Raw genomic sequence first — 18786 nt, 5'->3', positions numbered from 1 at the left:
GGATACGGGTCTGTATGGCATCCTAGGTGAGAGGGGGTCTGATCCTGGAAATATTTTTTGAGATGTAATTGTCAGGTTTGTGAAAGGTACTGAATGTATGGTATGAAGGAGTCAAGGATTACGCCAAGACAGTTGTGCCATCATGAAATTGTGGAGAGTGAAGTTTTGCAGGAGAGTGGGATGATGATCAGCTCTGTCTTAGACATGTAGAGTTTAAGAAAGCACTGGGACATCCAAGAAGAGAGAGCAGAGAGACAGTTGGAGATATGAGGAGAGAGCATTGGAAAGGTAGATTTGAGTGTCCGGATGAACAGAGAGGATATCGCAAAAGAGCTAATGAGCTCATCTAAAGAAGGTGTATAGAGAGCAAAAAGGAGAGGACCAAGAACAGAACCTTGGGGACACCTATTTGGTGGAAGTGGGGGTAGGTGGAGTCCGAGAGATAGGACAGGCAGGAAAGGGCAGTGTCATGTAGACCAAGTGAAGGATTTGCAGACTGTATCAAAGGGAATAAGTAGAGAGTAGTGGTTCTTAGATTTTGCAGCAATAAAGTAATTTGCTGAATTTTGTGAGGACTGTTTCATTTCAGTGTAGAGGATGGAATACAGACTGGAATCCATCAAGCAGTGAGTGGGAGGAAACAAACCCAGTAAGACGGTTGCAGATCATACACTCAAGGAGTTTAGATGCAAAAGGGAGGAGAGAGTGGATTCCTAGTTGGAGAGCGTGTTTTGATTTAATTGTAGGCTTTTTAAGAATAGTGGAGACGAGCCTTCTTTATGGCAGAGGAGATGGTATCTAATGTCCCTGGTATCTTATATCCCTATAGATTGTAAGCTTGCAGCAGGACCCTCTAACCTCCAAGTCTGTCTGTTGTTACCCAGTTTGTTTTATCGCTGTTTAATATGGTAAAGCGCAACGGAATCTGCTGCGCTATATAAGAAACTGTAAATAAATAATAAATAAATGAGAGTAAGAGATTTAAGGAGGTGAGCAAGATGGGATCAGGCAGAAAGAGGCAGCAGAGGTGATAGGGTCAAGTGGGGATACACGGTATAAGGGAGAAGAGGATGTCTGAGTTACTCAGAGGGATGGGGATGATAATGGAAAGGAGTTGCATGTTCTCGTGTTTTTAGTATTTCTCTTCCTTTGAAGACTCCATCCTGTACCTTGTTAAAACTGTTAATATATTTGAAAGGGTCTATTATGTCCCCCATATTCCTTCTCTGCTCTAGACGATACATGTTAATCTATTTTAGCAAAGACTAAATGATCTTGTCTTGTTTTACACTAATGTATTTCTATCCTTCCTTCTGGAGATATGGTTCCAGAACTGAACAGTATTCTAGACGAGGCTGCACCAATGACCTATACAGTGGCATTATAACTTCTTTTGTTACTGCTACAGATTCCTCTCCCTAGGCAACCAGGCATCTGCCTTACCTTCCTCATTGCTTTGTTACATTGCTTGCCTGCTTTCAGGTCATCTGACATGGTGACTCCTAAATCTCTTTTCTCTTACGTAGTTTTCATTGTAGTGCTCTTGATTCTATATGTAGTTGTTAATATCTAACCAGCTTTTACCCAGGGATGACCACTTTTGCTTCCTTGACAATAAAGATCTTTTTAAATGTCCAAGTCTTATAGCTCTGTCATAAAAGCATGTCTTATTATCCACTTTTATTACTTCCAGTTGAAGTGGTGGTCATTCACTAGAGTCTTGTTATCACTGCACTGCGCAATTTGGGATTGTGACATCAGCCACCCAGTCTGTCTTTCTTATAACCTTTCATGCATTGTTGTGGGGTGGAGGGAATAATGTTGCTACATTGAATGGTGGGTTTGCTTTGACCAATGTCCTTTTGGTAATAGTTAACAGCAGCTGTTGCTCTCCAATAACAACCCAATTTCAAAACAGGTGGGATCTTTTCTTAAAGGATCTTTTATGTAGAGATTTGTTATACAGAGCTTTGAAAACACATACAAAACAAGATACAATATTCAAAGCATGGAGCTCCAAATAATAGAATACCGTCTCCGTTGCTTTATCCTTTGGGTTCTATTTATTATGTTTTTTATTTTGTAAAAAATGGGTGATGGCTTTTCTGTAACTCAACTGTTGTAATGCATGGATGTCTCTGTTACTGTCACCACCTTGTCAGCATGAATGCTCCGGCCATTCTCCTATGACCTCTCATTAACAATGTGTTCTCCGTATGGAACTGCTGTTCACTGGATCTGTTTTTCAGGGTTTTTTTGTGCTTTTTCTTAAAGTCTAAAGACAGTTGTGTGCAAATATGAGGAGATCTGGTGTATACCACAACATGTCACCCACCAATCATTCCATGGTCAAAGTCACTTAGATCATATTTCCTTCCCATTCTGATGTTTGGTCTGATCATACTTTTAAGCATGGAGTTGCAGCCAGTATTGGCCAATTCTAATGCTATCTATATTTAAATTAAGTAGGCGTAACTAATAAATTTGGAACTGAGCGGCTCATGTATGGCTGGACATATAGTGTATCTTCATACACCAAGCCTCAATAAGTCATGCAGCGCAAGATGTTTGGCGTGAGTGAGCTGCACAGACCACCTTTTGCCTAAATGTGAGTCATAAGGCCCCCCATACACTATATCGGTTTGACTGAATCTGGAAATAAAACAGGGGATACTGCATCTTGGCACCTTTTATACAGATTCAGACTCTGGGCCTTATTTTGGTTCATTCTTTCTGACAAAATCCTTCTTAGATGGACAAAACCATGTGCACTGCAGGGGGGGCAGATGTAACATGTGCAGAGAGAATTAGATTTGGGTGAGTAATTTTGTTTCTGTGCAGGGAAAATACTGACTGCTTTATTTTTACACTGCAATATAGATCTCACTTTGAAGTAAAACCCCACCCAAATCTAATTCTCTCTGCACAAGTAACACCTGCCCCACCTGCAGTGCACATGGTTTTGCCCATCTAAGAAGGATTTTGTCAGAAAGAATGAACCAAAATAAGGCCCTCTGTTATGCACAGATATAAAAGTATTACATAACAAATCAGTCTGAGCAGCATCGTAAAGGGATTTTGTTGCAGTACAACAGAGATGCACATTTGCATTAGAAAAGATGCTTAGCGCATGCAGTCTCTCACGGGATTTGTCGCGCTGAGAAGGTATGTCTGACGCGACTGCAGCAGTAGGAAAAACACATCTGAAGACACATTTTGGGGGTATTTAATCCAGAATACTGACTGTTGGAACGTTTCAACAGTCAGAAACCCGGGACGTTTTTGGTTTGATCCAACAGTAACTTGTCAGTTGGAATTCAATGTTCCAAGTGTCCTTGGATCGTCAAATACTGCTGCTGATTGTCAAGAAAAAAAAAAAGGCAGTGAATTTGACAGTCCACGACCGTTTTGAAAAAAAAAAAAAAAATATTGACACAGATTGATTTACCCTATTTTGATCCGTCACATATTGCACCCTACCCTATAGCAACGTAGAGATCTTTAACTCTTATGATCTGTAGAGGTACAATATGGGTTGGAGGCATAGTGTAAGCATGTGCAAAGTGCAGTGATGTTTTCACGCAAACTTCATATTGTACAGTCCAAAAAGACACTGTGCACCTGTTCTATCACTGCGGAGGCTTGTGAGGAGTTCCTGCTTTATTAGTAATCTTCTACCGCTGCTCCTGTAGGGATGGTGCTGGGTGGGTGAAAATGGTCCTGAGTTTATTTTCAAATCCCAGTCTTAGTGCAGTGTCAGCCGTGTATAAATGACTGGTTAGTAATACTAATTGTTTGTCATTTATTTATGAGATACATAATCTACACATACTTTTAATAGACTTGCAAAATAATTTCTTTTTGGTAATTAACCCTTTGAGTGCCAACGTTGAGAGATGTGCAAAAAATGCCCGGGCGTAATTGAGGAATGTGAATCACTTTAGTTGTTGCCGGAAAAGGACCTGAAGTCAATTCATTGAAGGTTTTGTTAAGCATTGCGCCAAAAAAGCGGATGTTTTGCACATCGCTCACAGGAACGTTGCCACTCAGTTAATTAGGCATAATAATCCTGTTTTTTCAACTTCTAAATATTTTCTATAGTAGGTTTAATATGAGCCCTTTTCTCTTTTTTGCTAATGTTTGTAGTCCGCTGTGAACCTTGTTTTTGGGAAAATCTTTACAATACTGATGGTCACATTACTGCTCACATCACGAAGGTCCTGGGTTTGATTCCCAATTGACCCTATATCCAAAATCTAAATATATATAATCTACTCCTATTGTCTATAGGAGACTTAAAGCAAAAAATCAATAATAAGTAGTGAAGTTTGGGGCAAAATGGAAACCAACCAAAGATGCTGAAATCTTTTGCAGCCACTTTTTCCGCGGAGCTCACTGAAACCAAATACAGCAGTATACATAATATGTGGTTGTATGTTGTGTCCGTGCATGTGCTCACTATGCCTTTCAAGTCTTTGTGAACGTTGAAATAAAGCCTTTGCTAACAACAGATGGCTTGCAGGACAGGTAGCGGTGGCCCTTCTGAAGTGGTTAAATATGTACCGCTTTATACTGCATTAGGAAAGGGTCCTGTGAACAGAGTGACCTACGTGCTGGTGCTAGTGTGCGCAACATTACAAGAGATGTGTAGCATGTAAGGTAATGCACTTTTTAATTGTGAACATGGTTTCTTGTTTCAATTCACAGCTGAGCCTTGAGCAGGCCCAAGCGCTAGCAGAGCAAGTTGAGATGAAAGCCAAAGTTGCACAATCAGAGATCAAAGCCGTCACATCGAGGCACAAGAAGGCACTCGAAGAGAGGGAATGCGAGCTGCTGTGGAAGGTTAGTAACATTTTGTTTCATGTTCCCCGTATCACATTTACCATGTTAAAGGGTTTATGTATATGGTACATATGGGCATACACAAGGGTTTGTGTGCTGCTGTGTGACTTGGAGGGTTAGTAACCTTTTGTTCTATGTTCCCTGTATCACATTTACCATGTGAAAGTGTGTGTGTGTGTGTGTGTGTGTGTGTGTGTGTATATATATATATATATGCATGCACAATCTATATAGCTGGTACTATGGGCCTAATTCAGACCTGATCGTAAAGCACTTTTTCTCAAATGGACAGAACTATGCTGCACTGCAGGTGGTGGGGCAGATGTAATGTGTGTTTCTGGTTGTATACCTTTTAGCACTTCACCTTACACAGAGACTACATGGTACCACCTGTGGTTAATTGAGCCTCCCACTAAGATAGAATAGGGGGTGGTTGTATAGAAAGGCCATACAACATATTTAAAATGGTCACTGTTATGCATTATACCTAGTCATGCTTTCCTGTCCCTATTTAATGAATGATATTTATATGGGTTCTGTGGCTTACTGAATCAGCCACAGAATATTATTATGATTATAATTAGCCATAGAATATTATGGCAAGCCTAATTTATACTTGTTCCTGTTTGTATTCACTACTTGGAGATTATTTTAAGGTTTACAACATGCAGTATATAAAATGGAAGCTTCTCATCCAATTTAGCAAAACCTCTCAGGTGCGGAAAGGGAGGTGGTGTTCCCCGCAAGAAGAAAAAAAAACTAGTATTCCAGCACACCAAGGGTCATTAGAAATTAGGTTTGAATACTACATGGTGTCAAATAATTCAGAGCTATTAGTTACATATATAGGCAAAGATATGGTAAGCCTCCAGGCTAACATCATGAATTTTCTGATACTGGAGGTCCCTAACACTGAATTATAACATACACGCTCTGGCCCATATAATGGTCTACAGTAAGGCTGCATGACCATACCACTTACAAAACTATATTTAAATTTGAGTGTCAACTTACACGGAGTCACCCCTGGGTCCTCCAAATGGTACTAATAGAACCATCATGCCCTTGCCATACCTAAATTTTAAGATTTTCCTAAATTTTTGATACAAACCATGGTATGCATCATATAACAGGAGGCCTGCTGCTGTTTAGTGGTGTTCTGTTTGAGTTGAATTTGCAAACCTTTTGAAATGTGTAGCTTTAAAATCCTTTATGGAATTAAACTGTGGGTTCAGCAATATGAGCCTCATTGAAGTGTCTTACTAGACTTTTAAATTACTCTGTTGTGTTTATCCACAGGTTGAGAAGATTCGTCAGGTGAAAGCCAAGTCTCTTTACCACCAAGTTGATAAGCTCCACCAGGCTCTTAATAAACTGGACAGTACAATCAATGCAGTGCAGCAGGTCTTAGAAGAAGGTTGTTCCATGGATATCCTTAGAGCTCGGGACCGTGTTCTAGCACAGGTGCAAGATCTAAAGAATGCTAGGGGATTATTACAGCTGCAAGAGGATGACCGGATTATGTTCACAGCTCCTGATCAGGCCTTGTATCTTGCCATCAAATCCATGGGTTTAGTCAGTAGTGGAGCTTTTGCAGCTCTAACAAAAGCCACAGGAGAAGGCTTAAAACGGGCACTTCAAGGCAAGGTTGCCTCATTCACAGTTATTGGGTATGACCATGATGGAGAAACCCGATTATCAGGCGGTGACCTGATAACTGTCCTGGTGATGGGTCCTGATGGGAATCTGTTTGCAGCTGAAGTTAATGATCAGATGAATGGTACATACTTGGTTACTTACAGGCCACAGCTTGAAGGAGAACATCTAATTTCAGTAATGGTGTGCAATCAGCACATTGAGAATAGCCCCTTTAAAGTCAGTGTGAAATCCGGTCGATGCTATTTGGGTATCGGTCTACCTTCACTTTCCTTTGGAGGTGAGGGTGATCATGATGGAAAGCTCTGTCGCCCCTGGGGGGTGAGTGTTGATAGAGAAGGATATATTATCATAGCTGATAGGAGCAACAATCGCATTCAAATTTTCAAGCCTTGCGGTACTTTTCACCATAAGTTTGGCAGTTTGGGATCAAGGCCTGGTCAGTTTGATCGTCCTGCTGGTGTGGCTTGTGACAGTTCTCGTAGGATCGTTGTGGCAGATAAGGACAACCATCGTGTTCAAATCTTCACTTTTGAGGGCCAGTTCTTACTGAAATTTGGGGAGAAAGGGACCAAGAATGGGCAGTTTAATTATCCTTGGGATGTTGCTATTAATGCAGAGGGGAAAATCCTTGTCTCTGACACGCGGAACCACCGTGTCCAGTTGTTTGGTCCAGATGGGACATTCCTAAACAAGTATGGCTTTGAAGGTGCTCTCTGGAAGCACTTTGACTCGCCGCGTGGTGTGGCATTCAGTCAAGATGGATACTTAGTAGTGACTGATTTCAACAACCACCGGTTGCTTATTATAAAGCAGGACTGCCAGTCAGCACATTTCTTGGGCACTGAAGGCACGGGCAATGGGCAGTTTTTGCGGCCTCAAGGTGTGGCAGTTGACCAGGAAGGGCGCATTATAGTGGCTGACTCCAGAAACCACAGAGTACAAATATTTGAGCCTAATGGCAGCTTCCTGTGTAAATTTGGCACTCAAGGAAGTGGCTTTGGCCAGATGGACCGTCCATCTGGCATTGCTGTTACACCCGATGGCACAATTGTTGTTGTCGACTTTGGTAACAACCGGATTCTGGCCTTGTAACCAATTTTCAACACAAAACTGTCTCAGGGAAATGCTATGAAGAACTTTATAATATACAACATCACTGAGCACCTACCTCATTTTTTTTTTTCTCGTAAACATAAACTGTAATTTACAAAAATAGAGCCTGTGAACCATAAAAACAAAAAATTGGGAAAAAAAAATCTACCTCAAAACCTCTTAGAAGGAGGGGTGTTATGTTTTATTTTTCTGAACCTGCACAAAATATCAACTTACCTCAGATATGAATGATGGAAGCAAAATGACAGAATGCAAGACTGCACCTGTTAAGAGAATGTAAAGATCTCTTCTGAAGAAGCCAGAAAGGGCTATAAACTTTAAAAGAATACCAGGAAAAAAATATTGAAACAGACTTTTTTTCTAAGGTTAAAAACGCTTGAGTCCTCTTTAACCAAATTGTAATTCCTCCTTTTACCTGTGCTGCTGCAACAGAGGACGCCTTATAATATTATTACCTCAGTACGTTTCAAGATGAAAAATACCTCCATACAAATAATGTAAAATGTTTTTATTTTCTTCTGATCAAACGTCACATACCTCAGTAACTGAAAACCAATGTCCCGTTTCCTGTAATACTTGTGGGCCGTCTAAGTACGGTGAGCCCCAGTATAGTACATATCGATTGTTTAAGTCATGTGCTTATTCTCCAATTCTGCATTCATTTTTTGCAAATTCCAGTCTGCGCCAGGTGTGTGTGTGTGTGTGTGTGTGTGTTTGTCAATATTGCAAGAATGTTTTAACATGTTCCTGTTGAATCCCCTGCAGGGGATAATTATCGCAAAGATGAAGCACAACATGTACAGGTCAAGTTATTTTCTTGTTGAAACAACGTAATCATTTTGTGGTCGTCACAGTCACAAAACTCCAGGTTATATATTTTAGTGATTTCAGTGATGGGTCATAATAGAGAGACAGCAATGTTCTACTACACTATACAAAGCAAAATGTGTACTTGCCACTTCCACATCTTTTATGTTGAAGAAACTGTTGTTGTGCAGACATACTGTTGTAAATGGCAATGTGGTTGTTGTGCAAATCTAGTTTTAAAAGTTTAAATTTCCGTAAATCACTAGAAAATACATGAATGTATCACAGAAGGATTGCAATCTAACAGTATTTAGCCTGTATTCATGGCCATCATTTCTGTCATTAGAAGCGTTGCGCATATTATTTTGGAGACACAAATAAATGGTTAGAATCACATTGTATTCTTTATAGGAAAATTACTTTTAAAAGTAAAAATTTCAAGGAAAAAAAATGAAAATAAGAGATAATAATAATGAGAATAATCCCATCGCTGCGTCTATTTTTTTGTTCTTCTGGAGTATGGTGTTATCTGATCCATCTTACTTCTTCTTCTAGTCCTCTTTTTTTATATTTTCTTCTTCCCCCAACCAAAGACTTTTTTATTAGGCATTATTTTCTGACTTGGGAAAATCATTTTTAAATCTGCAAGCCAAAAAATAATTTTACAAAACATATATTTTATTCTTGCCATATGCTTTCCAAATTGTGACCATTTAAGCACATGTGAATGGGCTTATTGCTTCAGAAGCACTAGGTCTCCCTAATGCTCCCACCCTCCAACTATTGGCAAATGCAGGCGGCACCCTCCCACTGTAGTGGTGCCCCCCTTGATAAGCAGTGACACCTGCCTTCTAAAAGTAGGTGGTACACTTGTGTTTATTACCGAAATGGCAGGTCTGTCATCTAAATGGGAACATTTTAGTAGGTAAAATTCCAGATTGGACGCACCCCACCACCAACACCAGCACCACCTTTTTCTTTATCTCTCAAATTTGCACTTCTTTCTTTTTATTTTGTTTCTTATATGATAAAGCCTGTTTAACCCTGATCACCGAAAAGAAGGCTGAATTAAGGGTTATCTGTCAAACAGTGGTTTGGATTTAAGGATGTCAAGCTTTAGAGTACTCGCTCCAATTTATATTTTGGCTGCACTTAATGTTCTTAAGCCAGTTGGGTAGAAATATAATCCCTTAAAAGGTGTTTATATATGGCTTTTTAACTTGTGTTACTAGGTAGTAAAATAAGGAGTAGAGATTATTTTATGTTGCTATAGTGGTATTGTCTGATCAGGTCAGCTCTGTTGTACTTGGCCATATTCTGACCTCCACCTACGTGGTCTAGTAGAGCATACAGGGGATTGTACTTCAATGTGTGACTAGCCAAAAGTTTCCTCAGCCAGTGCTGATAATTGTTGTCTTTGGTCTTCCTGATATTGCATCAGGTGGACTTACGCGGTAAAAAAAGTTTGTATATTCTTTAGTACCATACTCGGCAGTAGGTGTTCAGGTACACTCTTATCACTTTAGTCTAGTATGCAAGATATTGATGTGATGAAACAGTATGGTTTAAGCTATCTACCAAATAGTATGACAGTGGGCATATTTACAGTGCTATCAGTCTTGTATTTTGCCGTATTTTCTCAGACTTTATCGGTCTGTACTATATGTAGTTTTTTGCTGCACACACCAATAACATTATGGGGGGGGGGGGGAATTAGGGGCTGAAATGTATTAAGTCTTAAGGGGTGTTCACACTGTGCGATTTTGATTGCTATTCTACCCCGAATCGATTGGGATCAAATCGGATGGCAAGTAAAACGCCTTTGATTTCGACTATATAGCACACATCTGTACTATATATTTTTTTGCCTGCAGTCTATTTTTCTATTTGCTTTCTAAGCCATGGGGCTGCGGATTGGGATTGAATTGGCATCAAATGCGGCTGAAAGCAGTTTGATGTCCATTTGATTTTGCTTACATAAGCAAAATCAAATAGAAAAATAGACCAAATTGAACCATGTGTACGGGGTATGAGAGAGTTGAGCATTTGTCCATGCCAACTAATCCGCTTTAAATCAGCCATTTTACAAGCTGTACTATAAAACCATAAGTAGAAGCAGCTTAGTTGTTGTGGGCAACTTCTCTTTATACTATACACACATACATAGGGAAATATGTATCAAACTTTTAGGATAGTGACCAACAGCAAGCATCAAGCTCACCCATTAAGTTATCTCAGTAATGGTAAAAGTTAAGATGTTTTGCATGGCTGTGAATGCCCATGTAAAGAAGCTCTCAGTGTGAATTAAAGGTGCAGTCTCATGGTACTTTTTTTTTTTTTCGGTTTTATATTCAGTCATGTAGCCTGTTTTAACAGGTGAAGATATTGCATGGAAACTGTTAAAGTCCATTTTAGTTTTATGAGTATTAAATTGCTATAGTATAAATGTGTTAACACCGTTGGTTACAGCATGAGATGCACACATTCCAGTGTTCCGTACACATGGCTGGGCAACCATTTTGTGACTAGTCTATACATTCATTAAAACTTAATCGGCTCTTTTTCATCAGTAGCGATTTAGCCTATAATTTCCATTGGAACTTAATATACTAATATACAATGTAGGATGGGGTGTTCTCTTTTCGACATTGTCAAAGAAATTGAGCATGACCATGTTTTCAGGCTATGGTTTGCACCAAGTGTGGGTGATAGCTTCAGCAGACCTTAGGTTGACACATGAAATAGGTCAACATGCAGTAGATTGACATGGTCATTAGGTTGACATGAGTCAAGTCCACATGGACATAAAAAAAAAACATAAACCTAAGTCGTCATGGACACCGTGTTAGTGTACTGTATTTGCTCGCCATGCTTCAGGTGTGGTGCCTCGCTACACTAGGCACACTATTATACGCTCACTCTATGCCCACTTGTATCCCTTTCACACCAAGAAGCAAATTACAGAGTTAAAGCTTTTCAACCCGGTAATTTGTGGATGGGATCCAGCAAAATGACCCGGCACTCAAAAGTGCCGGGTTATTGCCGGGTGGCCGGTGTGAAAGGGGTATTAGTAAATTTATGAAAAACAAAAAAAATGAATAAACTCAAGTCGACCTAGTGATGAACTATAGTGGTCAACCTAATGACCACCTAACGCTTGTAGACCTAGTGACATCTTCATCAGGAGGCCCATAGGGGATGCAAAGACCTCTGCCTCAGGCTTTTTATATTAAAGTATTCCCCATTCATTACACACTATACTAATGTGAATTGAATTAAACAAGAAGGTTGGGAAGGAAAATAGGAACAAAATCATTTCTGCATCAAGGTATTTCAGCCTTGGTCATTTGGTTAAAAAGTGAAAAGACCAGAGGAAAGCCGTGTGTCCTGGAAACAGATAACTGTAGGAATATGATTCATCTATGGGAATGTTTGATTCAGTATGTACTAGAATGTAGCAACGGTTTAGGTACTCCCTGAACTAGTTTCAAAGCAATCTCTTTTGAGTTCAGGGACTGTTTTATTCATTTGCTCAGTGTGTGGCGAGGGAGACATTGTACCCTTTGAATTGTATGCATTGTACCCTCATATAACACTACACCTCGCTCTGCAAATTAAGGGAAACTTTTTTTGTTTACCATATTTTATTAGTATAATGCATTTATAATATGGTTTCTTTTGTACATTACTGCTACTATTATTAGACTTAAAAATACTCCAGATTTTTCTATTTTTGCTCCCTAGAAAACCATTACATAAAATATTAATTCATGAAGCTGCACCTTTTAATTAGTGGAAACCAAAAAAGAGAAAAAAAAACGGCGCTTATTCCTGTTAACCCAAAAATTTAATTAATGTTACCGTGATATTGATCACTTCAATTATATGTCAATTGCATATCATTTAAGAAAATTTCATAAGTTTAAATTAGATTAAAAATAAAAAACTCTAAGACCTAAAGAATTACAGCAGCGTGAACGGGAATTGCCAAATCCCAAGTAAAACATCTACCTCTACTTTTAATTAGTGGAGTTTTGTATTTGTTTAACGATACGCTAAATTAAGCTTAATCTCTGCTCATACGGGGACATTGATTGTAAGTGTGTGTGTGTGTGTTTAAAATATTTTTCTACCTATATATTCCCTTTTTATTGTAAATCTAAATGTTATGTATGTCCTATGAAGAAATCTAAAAACCAAAGATTACCATTTTTATCATTTTATTTTGCATTTTATAAAAGTGCTCTTCCTATTAGGACAATTCATGGCAAATGTGAGAAAGGCCAGTAGGATTTTGCCTGTTTGACGTTACAACACGTTGTAACACATTTTCTCTCTGATTTTCGCTGTTGCTGTTTTTGTGTTGGACTGTTTTTACTCCCTTTTAGCAAAAATGGATTTGGGATTTGATCACTAGCATAATATCGATGTACACCAATTTCAGTGTGAACCCAGCTTTGACTGGTTTAGGGCTGGTTACCCAGTGACATTAAGAAAATGTCAGGAACGTCAATGCCAAATAAACTCTCTTTTAACATGAGATGCTATCCACTTGGCCCGGTGAGGGCAAGGTCAATTGAACAAGTGTGTAGAGCAGGCATTCCCAACCATGGTCTTCAAGGCACACCTACAGTGCAGGTTTTAGTGATATCCAGGCTTGAGCACAGGTGACTTAATTTGTACCTGAGTGATTCTGATTAAACCATCTGTGCTGAAGCCTGGATATCGCTAAAACCTGCACTGTTGGTGTGCCTTGGGGACCATGGTTTGGAATGCCCGGTGTAGAGTACTCACTACCATCTGGTAATGGCTGTCCTATTAGCTTGTAGTAAACTAATGATTATTCTGACACTGGTTTCTAGTTGCTGGAGGCATCACCATTTACTTGGATCATGCGATATAACAGTATAACATAGGTCTAAAAACTAATATACTGTATATAAAAGAGAATTCTGTAATTTTACCTACAGCTCATCCATAATGTGGTACAAAGTATAATTTTTTTTAAAAAGTAACCGTTCACCTGTCTGTCAGTCAAAGCATAATCTGCAATAAGAAGCCATGATAACACATTGGATTAGGAATTTACTATCCGATGATAAAAGCACCCCATAAATCGGATAGCCTCATCATAACCATTGGTCCAAAATCATGTTTTCCGGCTATTTTTATTGGCTGAAAAAAAGATTGTACCTAATAAGGTATAAGCCTGAATGGGAAGATTTCTCCTGTAGTAAAGTCTATGCGCTGTATGATCTGCCATTTGATGACACAAGAGTCTGGGGCAGATGTATTAAGCCTTAACAAGAGATAATGCAAGGTTGATAAAGAGAGATAAACGTCCAGCCAATCAGCTCCTTACTGACCTTTTTCAAACACCTCCTGTAACATGTCAATTAGCAGGTGATTGGCTGGACGTTTATCTCTTTATCATCCTTGCATTTATCTCTCTTGTTAATTCTTAATACATCTGCCCCATTGTGTGGAGAACGCTAATGCTTTACATCGTACCATGCATTGTCCCTCCTAACGTGTAGCATTTAGATAGGAAGATGCTTCCACACAATTAATCAAACCATACCATGATTGCAGAACAAATTGTGCAATCGTATTATCCGTCTTCAATTTGTTCCGCGCATCGAATATGTAAAGTGTCAAATATAAAGTTTTATGTGCAGGAATTAAATTGTTTTTTTAATGGCACTTTTTTTCTTTGGTATAATCGGATTAAGTTCTATTCACCATATGAAAATACAGTTATATGAATTTGTGCCCATCAATATTTGTATTTTATGGGCATCATATTTGCTATAGTTCATGTCATCCCTCTATAATCAATCTCATGGTTGTGCCCAATCCATTTTTGCCTGCTTTTTGTTCTTCCCATTCCTGGATACACCTCTATCCTATCCCACATTCAGTGATGTCACACACATCCTTAGTCAATAAACCATGCTGGATAGTATTGCTTATTGTGAACAATAGAATGGAAACAGAGGCATTAATACTCATTGTTCAGCTCTTCAAAAGTGTGTGGGGAAAGACAGTTACCTCAGTGTGGTGTGACCATGCACTTCAAGTTGCATGCTGCAACAATATATTCTTTTTGTGCTTAAGTTCACAATGGGTCAAGTTCATGTCTCCTTTGGTTATGCCCCCTAAAAGTACTGGGAACCCTGCCCATAGACCTTAAATAAAAATGCTATTGAATCTGAAAGAAAATCCTGCACTGTGGAGGACACCAGTTGTTCAAACAATATAGATGAATAGAGTAGATCTGTATTTCATTGGATGCTGACAAAAGTTCAAGGAAGTTTTAAACAAAAATGTGTCAAAAAGTAAATACCTATTGAGAATTTAGATACCAAGGTTCGGACCAGTCACAGGAGTCTGTATGAACGTTGTGGATGCTTTTGTCATATGGTAGACCTCTCGCTGAAACAAATGCCTATTTTATCCTGCAGGGCAGCTTTTATAGATCTAGTTTTAGATGTGCATGTTTTAAACACACCATTTTGACATGGGTTTTTGTTGCGTTGCCAAAGCTTTTAGGCATCTTAAAGTTGCCAAAATTAAGTGTTATTTTATTTTTAAAAGATATTTAATTATTAACATTGTGCAAATGTGCTGTAACCAGTAAGACCTTTTTTTAACATTTTTATTTTATCGGTAAACACTTTACTTTTTAGGTGTAGGTTACTTTTCTTGTGTAGCATCCTTCAACACATACATTTTTAACTACGGTGCCTTTTTATATATTTTTTTTCTTCGCAAACTACTTTGACCTCCTCCCCTATTTACAAAAATAAATTGTCGAAACTGAATGCAATTATGTTGAACTAATTGTTGTATTTAAGAAATCCAACAGTGAGTGATATGTAAACGTCTTCTAAATGAATACAGTAGTCATTTTAAACATTTGCTTCACCCATATATTGCCGAATTGCGTATTTGTTTTTGAATGAAAAAGTTTTGGATTTAAGATGCTTCCCCCTCCCCAGTTTAGAATACATTTTTTTCAAAAAGAGACCAAATTGTTAATAGGTACTCAGGTAAATAGCAAGAAAAAATGTGTAGTGAGCAGTAATTGGATTACACCCCAATCACAATTATACTGTTGGGCTAATTTTTACAATTTTATATTCACTGCAAACCTTTTTCTTTATTTCTCTGAAAGAGATTTTAATTAGTTTACATGGTTTAAAAGTAAACATGCTGTAAAACATGGTCTTTTTTTATTTTTTAAACAGAACAAACATGGTATTGCCCTGTGGTATGGGATCAATTATTGACATTGTGATTGTATTTCATTTAAATGTTTTGTGTGTGCATGTATGTATATGTATTTATTTTTAACTTTAATTTAAAAAAATAAAAAAACTTTTTGTACCACGACCACTTTTTTTCCACTGTATATAATCTGTTTTAGAAAACCGAACTTGCCATATGATGCAATATACTGTAGTCTAGCCAAATATTCCATCAAGTAGATGACCTTTGAATACTGGTGTGAATTTCTATTTTATTGTGAAAGGCTATAAAAATAGCTTTACAAAAGTTCTTGTACTAGAAACAAATTCCCAATATATTTATGGAGCGATTTCTCAGTGTGGTCGTTGTACAAAAAATGTATGAATTTTATTTTTTGCGTTTTTTTTTTTTTTGTTTGTTAATGATGGTCTCAACTAATGGCCACAGCAATTAGTGTCTGGATATGAAAAAATGTATTAACTGATTTTACGGGTTTAAATAGCAGACACATTCCATCAGTTTAATACCAATCCAGTGTTGAGTTGGGCCAAGTTGTTTGGTCAAATCCTGGCATGCAAGATGAGCTATTTTACGTTGGGACATATATGCAAACCACGGTCTATATAGATGTTGGGACACATCAATGTTGCAATTAAAACTATGGGCGGTATCCAATTGGCTGTATATCCTTTTATTGTGCTATCCTATTGGCGCCAATGCTGGCAGTTATCGTGGATTAATGTTTTGCATGCATTAGATATGCAAAACAAGGTTCTGGATATACCGCCATTAGAGCCCTATTTTTCCTCGAACACATGGGTCTGGGAACTTGTCCATTATTCCATGTGTTTTCACATAACTGGATATTTTTTTTTTCATCTGAAAATAAAGTAGGCTATAATTATAAAGGCTGAAAATGACCGTCGGGTAAAAATCATGTTAATAGCACAATTTTTCTTCAGAGGTAATTGGATACCGCCCTATTTTTTAAAGTGGACTTGTCTCATTGTAGTCTAGGTTTCTCTTGTTTTATAATGGAGTGCCTTCTTCACGGTGTTGGAAAAGGGAGAGATTTTACCTTTTTTTTTTTCTAGAGATTCTCCCAAGAACAGCCTCTTCCACTCTGCGCAGCAGCAGGGCTGCCACATAGAGCTAGCTGGCTGTGCTGCTGAGCAGATTATATGCACTCAGCTGGCGCCAGCACTATATGTGGTAACACATAAAGAAGGAATTATGCTGTTTGGCATACTAACAAGTACATTGTACTGGCAAAAATTAACCTCTGCTCTGGGTCAACTGTATGGTTCTTAAACCAGAAGCTTTGTATGCTTTTGTGTCTGCGTGGTCATAGACCACATTCTAATGATTGTATTTACCTTGCTGCAAACTCAGGTGTTAAACTCTTTACCATGTTTGGTCCTCTTCTGGCTGAATCTTGTGCACCCTTTGCATGAAATTAGAGAGGAGTCTAACAAAGTTACCTTGTAGTTTTTACCTTCTTGTGTGTTTACCAAAAATGTTATGTTACATATGAGTTTAGAGGGTGTTTTTTTATTTTATTTTTCTCCTATGTGTATTTTTTTGGGAAGGAATTTGGAATATCCTTTTATTTTAGTTTTATTAAGCTGGTGGTATTAATAAAATTTTAAGTATCATGGACAATCCATCCAAGAATGTTAACTATTTAGTAGCTTTTTTATTTGGGGGGGGAGGGTGAGAGGGGATAGAGGAGAGAGAGTACATTTATTTGATAGGGGGGGGGGGGGAGAAGAGTACATTTATTTGATAAAGCATAAATACCACAAGTTTATTTTATTATTTAACAAAAGTACTTTAAGCATTCATCATATAAAGATTTGTAGGACTACAGTACATCTAAGAAAAATTACTCTCTCCTTTTCAAAATCTCTTTTAGGAACAAAATATGTCTTTTTCAGTAGCTAAAAAGCGACTTTGAAAGCGTATCTGCATGCTATGTTATGTACCATGCGACTGTGGTTGCCATGGTTGTAACTATTTAGAATTGCAAACCATTAACAGGAGCTTAAAGAAATAGGATACATAATGATTACCAAGTTTTGTCTTTACACCATGACAGTGGATTGAAGTAAAATAAATTAAAAAAAACAATTTTTTTTTAATGGGATTATTGATTTGCTGTTTGTCAATTATAAATTTTAAGCACTGTTTTTTTTCTTAAGTGCTGCACACATTTACAGTGAGAGTATTTGATTTTGTATATGCATACTGTAATAATTTCATTCCATAATTCATGACTTGCTGATAACCAACTTGCTCTGGCCTTACCAGCTTCATTACATTAGGCTTTATAGGTATAAATCCAAATGTTGGCCCTTTCCACCGCTGAAGGGTGCATATTCAAGACCTTTTTTTATATTATTGTGCATGATTTCAACATTTCCTCGTGTACACATTACATCGCTGCAGCGACAACTAATTCATGAAACATTACTTAATTGAACTGTTTTAATCACCTGTATCCAGCAGGTAGACAATCTGTATCCTGAAACAATATTAATGAGAATTAATTTTCATATAATAATCAGTTTATGAATATCTAAATTCCTAGAGAATATTTGCATGGTCTGAAACCTGTATTTACAGCGGCAGTCATTTTGCAAAGTAAACATATGACACTTGTACAGTATCCTTAACAATCACACATTCAAGCCAGTGAAATAATTATGTTCTATCATGCTGTGATAGTTAGACACTGTTACTCTAAACTTGGATGAGTTTTCCTAGCAGCTTTAGAGCACTACTCATAGGGAGAAATCCTATTCGGCACATTGCGGCATTAGGCTTCATGATTATAGTCTTTACTAATTTTCCCTAATACCTCTGCACTACCGACCATACCACAGGCCCACTGTGCACATCATGATGAATCTGAATTCCCCTGTAAATGTACATAGAACTGACCAATGCATACTGTTTGGGGTACTTTTAACTGTTCTGTATGTGTCAGATTGGCTGAAGGCAAAATTAAAAGAACATGTATAATAAACAACGCATCTATGAAATCAACCAGTAGGGTCTTCACCAGCATCCCCACACCTCATTAAAGTGTCTGTGTCCATTTGAAATGTAAGT

The 18786-nt window shown here is 38.0% G+C and overlaps 1 protein-coding gene across 1 annotated transcript in view; it reads left to right on the top strand.

The window, feature by feature from the left end:
- TRIM71 (tripartite motif containing 71) overlaps positions 1-10139 on the top strand; it is a 78745-nt gene extending 68606 nt beyond the window's left edge. Inside the window, exons 3-4 of the mRNA XM_083188664.1 lie at positions 4708-4842; positions 6142-10139. Of these exons, the coding sequence (XP_083044790.1) occupies positions 4708-4842; positions 6142-7593 (1587 nt within the window). The 3' untranslated portion in view covers positions 7594-10139. The remainder of the gene's footprint in view (positions 1-4707; positions 4843-6141) is intronic.
- Positions 10140-18786: the final 8647 nt, after the last annotated feature.

This window comes from Crinia signifera, chromosome 5 (assembly GCF_055691185.1).
Source record: "Crinia signifera chromosome 5, ASM5569118v1, whole genome shotgun sequence".
NCBI lineage: Eukaryota > Metazoa > Chordata > Amphibia > Anura > Myobatrachidae > Crinia > Crinia signifera.
Note: the sequence above shows the minus strand (reverse complement) of the source record. Positions and strands in the feature narration are given on the sequence as shown.